Genomic DNA, 13,434 nt, shown 5'->3' with positions numbered 1-13,434 from the left:
ACATGCGAAGAATGAACGGAATCGGTCAACACAGGATTCTGAAATATGACGTTGGATAAGCTGACGCACGGACAGACTGACACACAAACGGTCGGACGGACAGATTCAGGAACTCACGGACGATCGGGGACATGTATCCTAACATGTATGATCTATATACTAAATTTGAATGAAAACTGACAAAGCATGTCAAAATACGACATTTTCAAAAAAACAAGATGGCTGCCAGTCGGCCATCTTTGATTCAATTGTGAAATGAATCATCATGGACATGTATCCTAACATGTATAATCTATGTACCAAGTTTGAATGAAAACTAACAAAGCATGTCCAAAATACAACATTTTCAAAAAACAAGATGGCTGCCAGTCGGCCATTTTGAATCGAATCGCTAAACCACTGCATGTGCATATGTCCCGCATAAAGTACTAGGAACATGCAAAGAATGAACGGAATCGGTCCAAGGGATTCTGAGATATGACTCTGGACGGACACACGAATGCACGGACGAACGGACGGAGACCGAATTATAAGTCCTTGTCTGAACGGGGACTAATAAACCAATAATGACATTTTTTTTTTTTCTATAACGGCATTTCAAAACCTAAGTCAGCAACTTTTCATTGATCTATCTATACCATATGCGCAACGATACGATCACAATGGGTATTTACCGCTGCTGTTGCGATCATCGGTCCCTGACTTTTTGGTTTAAAAATACACATATTTAGAATGTTTTGTTAATTAAAAAGATTCATTGATTATTTTAGAAATTACATCAAAATCGCCAACGAGATGTTGTTTTTAAATATCGCGGGAAAAAATGCACTCTGCGTCGCCATCTTTGTTACCTCGAACAGAATCCCTTGTGTAACCCACCATGCATCGGTCACGATGTCACAACATGTGTTATGCGATTCAGTGGCGTTCCACGGTAACGAGACACTCTATAAATGAGGTATTTTCTAGAGATATGGGTTCGTTTTTTCTTTGGTCATCTCATCTGCAGTTGAATAACTTTTGCTTCAATTTATTTACGTTTTTTTCCCAGCGATGGAGTAGTAAAAACCTCAATTAACCGCAGTGCAGCAAATCGGGATAGATCTTCGCAACGCAATGGGGCAAATTATTACTTTGCAGGCGCCGCTCCCTCAAAAGACTTCTTGTAGACTTCCGTTTTTTCACTGTTTTTGTAAGGCTAACAAAGGCAGGATTACCTTTCGATCAATACATGTTATTGTTTTAAAGATGTGCAAGATGAGGCTGTCACTTGTACACAATACAACAACTCAAGCAACGTGGACAGGATTACAAGAATCGCTGGCGAAACGAAAGGACGCAGCTATTTGTCTAAGGGACGTGGGCCCACGGTGCTTGAAAGGCCTGAGAAGAACACTGTACATGTAACCAGCACATTTGCGAATCAAGATTGGCAGAAAGTTGTACAGGATTCTGCCTTGGATTTTGTCTATTGATGAATACAACGCACAAAGTGGAATTGAACTTGCAGTTATGAAAATCAGAAAGGGTCCTGCCTTTTCGTCAAACTGAAATCAAAGAAATCTTAGAACTCCTGTGTGCTGAAAGTATTGGAGACACATTAAAATTAATTCAAAATTTAAGATTTGCTTTCAAACGAGAAGCTTGGCAACTAATTTTTGTCTGCTAACTGAGATGCATAACATGAAAAAAAAATCACATTGTCAAAATTTATAATACATACAGAAAATTTGATTTTTCATCCATGGTTTTTAGTGTAATTTATTCCAGAGCACCTCTGCGATGAATTCAATTTAAATCTGATTTTTTTAGATATTAGAAATGGGCTAATAATAGATAATCAATATGCATGTACTATAAAGTTTCATTGAAATCGAAAAATTAGTACATGTGATATCAGTGTAAAAGCCAAAAATTAATTATGCAAATTCATTGATTAATATGCACACATTTTACTTAAAATTAATCAAGTCTTTGTCAAGTTTCATTGAAAAGTAAGGAAGTAATAGATAGTACTTGAAATATCAAAAGCTGAAAATTGATTAATTATGCAAACTAGGTTATAATATTTCACATACCTGTCAGTTCGTCGTCCTATGTATCTATGCAAGTTGCAGTGAATTGTGATTATTAGTACCTGAGATATCAGTGGAAAAGCCGAAAATTGACTAATCATTATGCAAATTAGGTTAATTATATGCATGGATTTTTACCCAAAACTAATCACATCTGTACATTAGTCCAGAGCATCTATGTACAAAGTTTCATCAAAATTTAATGAATGGCTTTTTAGATATCAGTGGAAAAGTCAAAGAACAGGTAAAAATTAGCCAATTATCATGCAAATCAGGTAATTAATATGCATGGATTTCAACCGAAATCTAATCTAATCTGCGCATTAGCCCAGAGCATCTACACACCAAGCTTCATTAAAAACCAACATACAGTTCTTGAGATTTGTTATTTTGCATAGTTATTCCGGGACTGATGATTTTTTCCCCATAGGTTCGACGAACACCGGTCCTTTTCCAGTCACTTGCCCTGAAGACGTACGATGTTTTGTTGACGATCGGGCCGAGGCTATTCATCAAAATGTATCAACATTTTGTACATTATCCAATAACTCTTTATTAAAGTAATTGAACTGATTTGGACTTGAATAAAATATTTTTTTATTTGGAACACATCGCAATTGATTAGGAAATATTTTTTGCTCCAATATTCTGCGTCGATGCCGTGGGCAGGTGACCGCTGTACAATTTAAAATCAGTTTGTATTGTTCACTATAGTTTACAGTGTGATAATTTCATTACGATTTACTTAATTTTGCTTCCATTCTAGATAATTATGCTCAGTGTTTGATTGAAGCGATGACTGAAAAAAACAAAACTTGGCTGGCGTACACATTTGTTCGAAGTGAAAAAAATATTCAATGTAATGACACAAATTATATAATGCTGTGGAATATCGTTTGTAAATAAAAAATATACTATTAATTTTTTTTCAATGGTTTATTCAAGTGGGCAAAATATAATGTACAGAAAAATTGCCCCTAGAGTATCGCTACACTGAAAAGTAAGCAACCGACAGCCTATATAAGGAGGGATGTGATTGGCTGTTACTTACGCAAGATTTGAACAGGATTTCATAGGCATTGGATCAGATCCTTGTTGGCTTTCGCAATTACCAAAACTTTAAAAAATAAATACTAGATCAAAGTAAAATAAACTAAATATACAAAAAAACAAACTAAAACTAGGATCTTATTTTAATCAGATTGCTCAAATAACATCTATCATTACATATTAAATCATTATATACTAAAACTCGCACATTTTCAGACCTTCCAATGAAATATTACCAGTATTTATGCGGCAGAATATGTTATCGCAATATGCAAATTAGGCTACTCACCCAAGTCAAATATTTGTTCAGAAAGTTCAAACACCACTAAGTTATAAATAAATTAAAGCAATAATTAGCTAATTATGTTGACGGCGAGATCAATGGGGTTGCAGCCGATCGTTACAACATGCCAGAACAAACACAGTAGCGATGTTGTTGTCGTGCAGTTTTTGGTACAAAAAATCTTCACATCGATGTGTTCCGATACATCAAATATTACAAGAGCTTTTTGATCTTCGGGAAAACCCCAACTTCTGGCATGTTGATGTCACGTACGGAGTGATAAGAGTATTTTTTTACTTGGCAAAATGGCTGCCACGATGAGTGTGAACTGCAATAACAATAACGATAGTCCTCAGATGCGTGTTGGCTATAGTAGAAGTGTAACACTTGTTTTTAATGTGTGATTTAGTAACATAACATTGAATAATAAATGCTCTTTGTTTGTATTTGTTAAGATTCTGTTTAAAGTTTATTGACAATCACGTATAAATGAAAGGTCAAATTTGAATTTGTCTGCAAGAAGAATGCGAATAATAAAAATTAGACGCAATTTGCCATGACACATACATTTCATTGCGCAATAATTTCCCGTCCTACAGTAAGTCGAAGCCTGGTCTGGGCGACGCCTAAATGGAACATTTTGATGGTGTTCATTTCTATAGAGAGACTGTCCTTGGAACAATTTTATAACATTCACGTCTGTCTGACGCTTAAATTAGAGTGACGCCTATTTGAGAACATACACAGTATATGAGAAACATGGCTTAGAAAATCATATGCATAAAAAATAATGGTTCTTGTATGTATACATTGAACCTAGCATGATGGCAAAATGGCAGACAGACATGATGAATTTTTAACATTACAATGCCTGCCATTTGATGTTCAAACAAATAAAAGCACACATGTGACAAGATGTATCATGTATATATGAAGATCAAACATGATTGACAAGACATGAATTACATGACTATCTCTAATATACTTTTACCAAAATAAAGTCTATTCATCTCCTTATATCATGTAATTGAGGTTTTATCTATATGTTGAGTGCTAGTTTTATCACAGACTGTATTTAACAGGAGTACTTACCTGTGCAGGCGGAAGAATATGGGCCCTCTCAAGGACACTTACTAATGACTCCACCAGTTGAGTTTTAGCCATAGGATTCATTCCTTTACTGATGATTTCATGAAGGCAATCACAAGCACTTTCTCTAAGTACATCCACAGACAAATGGTGTAATAACAATGTTATGAAGCGTTCATTGGCGATAAGACTGATATCAATCCAGGATACATAGGCACCAATCACCTCGAGACACAGACATGTGACTTCAGAAGATGAGTTTTCATAAGTTCTCTGTAAAATAAAAACCATCAAGTTATTGCAAGAAACACATTATAATCATAAAAACGCATTACATTTTGCAGTGGATATAATAAATAAATCTTAAAAGTTCTTACCAATATCATATACCACATCTCTACCATTTCTGGTATACATTGTTCTCTCATAGCGTCTTTGATTAGCGTATTTCTCTGGGCATCCTATGCACAAAAACACATACCAATAAATACACGATTGAAAATTTTAACTAACAAATTAATGGTTTGATAAATATCAGTTGTATACTTACCTCAGTTGTATGTACAATTTCTCTGTCAACAACTTCACTGTCTATTGCCATCAGTATTCGAAGGTACAAGTCAACAGCTTTGACACCATAGCTCAACAAACGATGTAGATCAGTGAAGAAGGTCATCCATTTATGGGGATATTCAATAACAAATACCATAGACAACAACTGAGCTGCTTTGTTACAAATAAACATCTTCTCTTGTTTGTTAGACGTACTCTTAAGAGACAAAATTGTACATTCATGATGAATTTGAATGACTTGGCATGTGAATTAATGTCACATAAAATAAAGCTCTAAAAATACACCTTAAAGTGCCTGTGAAATGGCTGCTATTTTCACGCCTAAAATTATCCATTGATACATAAATATTATTTATTTTTATGTTTCTAAGCATAAATTAATTTTTTTTAAGTGAAAAAATGTGTTTTAAACATAGTCTACGGCAACTTTATTTTTCTGTATTTTAAAACGAGGCTCCTCTCTAGCTTCTCATTTGCATACAGAAATTCCCCTTGTGACGTCAGCAGGCGAACTCGCTGGGCAGCTTGCATTGCCGATACGTGTAAATAAGGCAAATTTCTTGTACAGTTTTCTCGTCTTTGACTATATTGTCACTTATGTACTTGTTCGTTGAGGAAGAATGGACCATAATGAACACATAGTATAAAGTTTGTTACATGGGGTTGAGTTAGATGCGAAATATGTCTGTTCTGGTGTAACTGGTCACGTTTGTACACTGTCGCAGGTCCATGGCACTGGACAAAATTCAATTTGACGCCTGAATTGTCTTGTTATTTGGCAGGTTACTAGACGCGTCACTACACCATTTTATTTCATCAATCGTCTGAGTAAAACAAAAAAAACTTTCAAAATGAAAACAAGCAGCCTCTCGGCTGAGATAGCTCTGCTGTTAGCAATGCACATTTCAATTAAAGAACAGAAGATATCATTAGAAAATGAACAATATGCACAGTATCAATGCAATGGGACAAGAATTCAAAAATATCACTTTTTACTAAAAATGACAAAATATTCATCAAAATTAGAAAATTAAAGATATCATCATGAAATGAACAAATCTGAGAGAGGTCCACATGTACTGGTAGTACCTATATATGTAATATTAAAGCAATTGGACTTGTGGTTGTTAACAAGAAGTCGAAAATATCACTTTTTACCAAAAATGACAAAAATATTCATCACAATTGGAGAATTGAAGATATCATGGAATGAACAAATTTGAGAGAAGTCCACATGTAGTACCTATATATGTAATATCAAAGCAATTGGACTTGCGGTTTTTAACAAGAAGTTGAAAATATCACTTTTTACCAAAAATGACAAAAATATTCACCAAAATTAGAGAATTGAAGATATCATTACAAAATGAATAAATCTGAGAGAGGTCTACCCAAGGTACATATACACCAAGTATCAAAGCATTCAGGCTTGTAGTTTTCAAGAAGAAGTCGAAAAAGTAAAACATTGACACGGACGACGGAGGACAATCACTCATATGATAAGCTTCGCTCGACAAAGTCGACAGCGGAGCTAATAAAAAAGAACATATTTTGACATTCTAAACATTAAACTATAGTAATCAATAAAATAGAGAAATAATTAAAATCAAAGAAAGCTTAGAAAGAACTCCCGTGTGCTGAAATTAAAATTACTTGAGATATTGCTGGAAAAGCTGTGCAAATCAGGTAACTAATATGAACAGATTTGAATGAAAAAATAAATAAGGTCTGCGTAATGTAATATCTATGTACCAAGTTTCATTGAAATCTGATTAGAACCAAAAAAATATGATTATTATGCTAATTAGAGAATTATTGTTCTAGAACATTTATGTACCAAATTTTATTCAAATGTGATGATCAGTAATTGAGATATCAATGTTAATTATGTTAATTAGGTGATTAACAAGCATAAATATTTACCAAAAACTAATTGAGTCTCTGCATAGTCCTATGTTCATTGAAATGTGATGATTACTACTTGAAATATCAATAGCTGAAAATTAATTAATTATTCAAATTAGGAAATTAATATGTACTGATATTACCCTAAAAACTATCAGGTCTGTGCAGTGTCCTATGACATCTACATACCAAATTTTGGTAAAATGTGATGATTAGTACTTGAGATATCAGTGGAAAAGCCAAAAATTGATTAACCATTATGCAAATCAGGTAATTAATATGCACAGAATTTCACCCAAAACCAGTCAAATCTGCGCATTATTTCAGAGCATCTATGTGCCAAGTTTCATCAAAATCCAATGAATGGTTCTTTAGATATCAGTAGAAAAGTCATGGAATAGCTAAAAATCAGCTAATTAGCATGCAAATTAGGTAATTAATATGCATGGATTTTTACCAAAACCTAATCAAATCTGCGAATTGGCACCAAGTTTCATTAAAAATAAATGTATGCTTCTTGAGATATCAGTGGAACACACACACACACACACAAACACAAATTTACTTGGATACGAGTAATCATTTTCAGCAAAAAAATCAAAAACTGCCCATTTCAGTGGGACACGGATCTAAAATGGAAAACGTATGGGTGGGCATTGCACAGGCACTTAAATTTATGTCCCAATATATGGTTGTGTAGCAAAGGTAATGTTTTATATGGCAGCAAAAAATGTACAACTACATAGATTATGGAATTTGTTATGCAGCACCAGTATATGAATACACACGAGATACCAAGCAACACTAGTATATGAATACACATGAGATGCCAAACAACACAAGTATATGAATACACATGAGATGCCAAGCAACACCAGTATATGAATACACATGAGATGCCAAACAACACTAGTATATGAATACACATGAGATGCCAAGCAACACTAGTATATGAATACACATGAGATGCCAAGCAACACTAGTATATGAATACACATGAGATGCCAATCAACACTAGTATATGAATACACATGGGATGCCAAACAACACCAGTATATGAATACACATGGGATGCCAAGCAACACCAGTATATGAATACACATGAGATGCCAAGCAACACCAGTATATGAATACACACGAGATGCCAAACAACACGAGTATATGAATACACATGAGATGCCAAGCAACACTAGTATATGAATACACATGGGATGCCAAGCAATACCAGTATATGAATACACAGGAGATGCCAAGCAACACCAGTATATGAATACACACGAGATGCCAAACAACACGAGTATATGAATACACATGGGATGCCAAGCAATACCAGTATATGAATACACAGGAGATGCCAAGCAACACCAGTATATGAATACACACGAGATGCCAAACAACACGAGTATATGAATACACATGAGATGCCAAGCAACACTAGTATATGAATACACATGGGATGCCAAGCAATACTAGTATATGAACACACATGAGATGCCAAGCAACACGAGTATATGAATACACATGAGATGCCAAACAACACGAGTATATGAATACACATGGGATGCCAAGCAATACCAGTATATGAATACACAGGAGATGCCAAACAACACGAGTATATGAATACACATGAGATGCCAAGCAACACTAGTATATGAATACACATGGGATGCCAAGCAATACTAGTATATGAACACACATGAGATGCCAAGCAACACGAGTATATGAATACACATGAGATGCCAAACAACACGAGTATATGAATACACATGGGATGCCAAGCAACATTAGTATATGAATACACATGAGATGCCAAGCAACACCAGTATATGAATACACACGAGATGCCAAACAACACGAGTATATGAATACACAGGAGATGCCAAGCAACACCAGTATATGAATACACATGAGATGCCAAGCAACACCAGTATATGAATACACACGAGATGCCAAACAACACGAGTATATGAATACACATGAGATGCCAAGCAACACCAGTATATGAATACACATGGGATGCCAAGCAATACTAGTATATGAATACACATGAGATGCCAAGCAACACGAGTATATGAATACACATGAGATGCCAAACAACACGAGTATATGAATACACATGAGATGCCAATCAACACTAGTATATGAATACACATGAGATGCCAAGCAACACTAGTATATGAATACACATGAGATGCCAAGCAACACTAGTATATGAATACACATGAAATGCCAAGCAACACTAGTATATGAATACACATGAGATGCCAAGCAACACCAGTATATGAATACACACGAGATGCCAAGCAACACCAGTATATGAATACACACGAGATGCCAAGCAACACGAGTATATGAATACACATGAGATGCCAAGCAACACTAGTATATGAATACACATGAGATGCCAAGCAACACTAGTATATGAATACACATGAGATGCCAATCAACACTAGTATATGAATACACATGAGATGCCAAGCAACACTAGTATATGAATACACATGAGATGCCAAGCAACACTAGTATATGAATACACAAGAGATGCCAAGCAACACCAGTATATGAATACACATGGGATGCCAAGCAATACCAGTATATGAATACACAGGAGATGCCAAGCAACACCAGTATATGAATACACATGAGATGCCAAGCAACACTAGTATATGAATACACACGAGATGCCAAGCAACACCAGTATATGAATACACACGAGATGCCAAGCAACACGAGTATATGAATACACATGAGATGCCAAGCAACACTAGTATATGAATACACATGAGATGCCAAGCAACACTAGTATATGAATACACATGAGATGCCAAACAACACTAGTATATGAATACACAAGAGATGCCAAGCAACACTAGTATATGAATACACATGAGATGCCAAACAATACCAGTATATGAATACACAAGAGATGCCAAGCAATACCAGCTTTTTTTCCAACCGCACAAATCCGGAAATATCCGCTTGCGTGCTCAGTCGCCTGACAGCGCAACCGCCCGCATTTACAGTTCATTACCTATTGTTTCATGTTCAAGTGTATCATTTTTGTTTTTATGATGTTAAAAGAAGAATAAATACAATCAGAAATTTATAGAACGACCGTTGAAAAAATACGATGGATCAAACTGCCAAATAAAATTAGTAATAATACATATGCGTAGTAATAATGTCCACCATAAACAAGATCGAACCAAACATGTGAAATCAAATACGGCACTGACACACACAACTAATATGAAATAAAACCATCTATTTTTGGTGGAGAGCGAAAAATGTCTACTGTAGAGTACTGTATTAGTCAAGTAATCGTGTGTAGAATGACGGTTGTCATGCACGCATGGTTTGGGTTTAACACAGGTCAAGTTGTAGTTATGTATTAAAATCCGTAGCACCTATAACAATTGAAGAATATCTGCAGGAATAGTAAGACTGTGAAAAAAAATGCCCAATCGATTGTTATAGAATGACCGTACTGTCAAACAAATACTGTGGAATACTTTATTTTCGCTGGAATTAATTTTCGCTGAAAAGGCTTTTTGGGCATTTTGTGTGGAACTTATTTTCACTGATTTTTGATGAGTTTAATGTAAAATATGGGAAAAAAAGTATATTCGCTGGATTTTATTTTCACGGAATCATCCCTTTAGGGAAAATATCGAAAATAAATTCCAAGCGAAAATAAAGTACTAGTATTCTACAGTACATTACAATTGTAATGTCGGCCAGCGCCCATCTTACTTATCAGAAGTTGTAGAAGCTGACATCAATGGAGATTGCGTTTTTTAACTAGGCGGCTGGCAAGCGGACTAACACATTACATAAACTTGTTGAATTACAATTATGGTTTTTATTTTTGCACCCAATGTCTCGTTATAAAATAAAGGATTCAAATTTTGCAGGGTATTCGTTTTGCGAACTCTGGGAGAAATACTTCCATGAGCTGTACGTAGTTGACTTACAGCCAAAACAAAGTCAGCTTGGACATTAAGTTGTGAGACGCAACAAAACAAACGCTGCCAGTGATAGATTTCGTGAATAAAAGAAGAAAATAAATGCAATCAAAGGCACCGACCACACATGTTGGAAATAAATAGAATACGTTGCGAAGAGGAATCGCACCTGCATCTCGACGACGTCTCTGGTCATGAGCAGGGTTTTCTGCGTCTTAGAAAAATTGAAAGTTAAAAAGGAATCAGTGTCGAGAACCATTGACAATGTTTGCATGGAAAATCCCATGCAAAAGTGTTTTTTTTTTTTTTTTGCGTATTTTTAGGAATACTCTGTTACAAACACTATGGTACCCGAATATCTATTAATTCATAAATATGAATCGGCAAGGGTCAATTTCCTGCAATCCTTCAAGATAGCCTTGAGTGGAGATTAAATTTGCCTGGAATGATGACCTGGACGATAGCCATGATTGAGTGCCACAATTTCTGTTTTAAGATTTATTCGGTATAATAATACAAATGTTCACCCAAAACAGAGGTGGACATACAGTTTTAGCAACCCGAAGAGCTCATTGTCAACCAAGGTGAAGTACTACAATAAAGACCTTCCATTCCCAATAAATAATAAACAAGCAGCCTATCGGCTGAGATAGCTCCGCTGTTAGCAATGCACATTTCAATTAAAGAACTGAAGACATCATTAGAAAATGAACAATATGAATAGTATCAAAGCAATCGGACTTACAGTTTTTAACAAGAAGTCGAAAATATCACTTTTTACCAAAAATGACAAAAATATTCACCAAAATAAATTAATTAGAGAATTGAAGATATCATCACAAAACGAACAAATCTGAGAGAGGTCCACATGTAGTACCTATATATGTAATATCAAAGCAATCGGACTTACAGTTTTCAACAAGAAGTCGAAAATATCACTTTTTACCAAAAATGACAAAAATATTCACCAAAATTAGAGAAATGAAGATATCATCACAAAATGAACAAATCTGAGAGAGGTCCACATGTAGTACCTATATATGTAATATCAAAGCAATCGGACTTGCGGTTTTTAACAAGAAGTCAAAAATATCACTTTTTACCAAAAATGACAAAAATATTCACCAAAATTAGAGAATTGAAGATATCATCACGAAATATACAAATCTGAGAGAGGTCCACATGTAGTACCTATATATGTAGTATCAAAGCAATTGGACTTGCGGTTTTTAACAAGAAGTCGAAAATATCACTTTTCACCAAAAAATGACAAAAATATTCACCAAAATTAGAGAATTAAAGATATCATTACAAAATGAACAAATCTGAGAGAGGTCCACATGTAGTACCTATATATGTAATACCAAAGCATTTGCACTTGCGGTTTTTTAACAAGAAGTCGAAAATATAAGTTTTTACCAAAAATGACAAAAATATTCACCAAAATTAGAGAATTAAAGATATCAACATGAAATGAACAAACCTAAGAGAGGCCTACCCAAGGTACATATACACCAAGTATCAAAGCATTTAGGCTTGTAGTTTTCAAGAAGAAGTCGAAAAAGTAAAACATTGACACGGACGACGACGAGACGACGGACAATCACTCATATGATAAGCTCCGCTCGACAAAGTCGACAGCGGAGCTAAAAAAAAGACTTCTCGTTCCCGACATTATGAAATTCTTTCGTCTTTTGAAGAGAAAAACCCTGAAAAAAAAAATGATAATTTAGAAATAAATATTAAGAATAATTCATAACGAAATGTATTCCCTATGTACCCATAAATTATTTTCATAATTACTGATTACACATGAATATTACAGAAAAAAATAATTTGCTATATTATCTATATTTGTGCCTTTTATTTATCTTGAATTGTGAATAAAAAGAGCTGGATGAAATTACAAAACTATGTAGTGTGTTAAACAACTCATGTATGAACAATAACTTTAAAAAATATGATTTACTTGGTAAAAATAATGTATTTTTCTACATAAAAACAAAAGAATTTCGCAATGTCGAAAACGGAAAGTCTTTATTATCATAGTGTTGTTGGTAATAGTTGAAAATGAAACCATCCACGTGAACCTGCTCATATGATATCGAAGGAGTCTCTGTTTTCAACAGCCGTATAGATCTAACTGCGGCATGGGTAAGTTTCCTTGGTGGACCACGAGCTATGTTCCTTGTTTGCACGTTATCATGTTCACAAAATTGAAGACATTATTTGTAAGGGTGCCCTTTAAAATAGCACATTTTCTCGATGTTTTAGCGAGTACTCCGCGGGGTATATAGCTTGTTCTCACATTAGCATAATTTTCCTTGAGTTCACTCATCGCTTTCCCACATGCATTTCTCGTTCTTTGCTACTAACTTTTTTGAACTCTAATATGGTGTTGTTTTTGTCTTTCTAAACATCAAGTTTATTTTTGATTGACATTCAACGAGATTGTTTGAATTTTGAATTTGATGACGGTTCGAATTTATCCAGT

General features: G+C 34.7%; 1 protein-coding gene across 1 annotated transcript in view; it reads right to left on the bottom strand.

The window, feature by feature from the left end:
• Nucleotides 1-13,434, bottom strand: part of LOC102808140 (exportin-T-like) — a 112,216-nt gene that overhangs the window by 59,485 nt on the left and 39,297 nt on the right. The window contains exons 5-7 of the mRNA XM_085496674.1: nt 5,048-5,266; nt 4,875-4,958; nt 4,501-4,770 (exon numbers count right to left, since the gene is read on the bottom strand). Of these exons, the coding sequence (XP_085352800.1) occupies nt 4,501-4,770; nt 4,875-4,958; nt 5,048-5,266 (573 nt within the window). The remainder of the gene's footprint in view (nt 1-4,500; nt 4,771-4,874; nt 4,959-5,047; nt 5,267-13,434) is intronic.

The sequence above is a fragment of the Saccoglossus kowalevskii genome, chromosome 3 (assembly GCF_978046115.1).
Source record: "Saccoglossus kowalevskii chromosome 3, keSacKowa6.1, whole genome shotgun sequence".
NCBI classification, from domain to species: Eukaryota; Metazoa; Hemichordata; class Enteropneusta; family Harrimaniidae; genus Saccoglossus; species Saccoglossus kowalevskii.
Note: the sequence above shows the minus strand (reverse complement) of the source record. Positions and strands in the feature narration are given on the sequence as shown.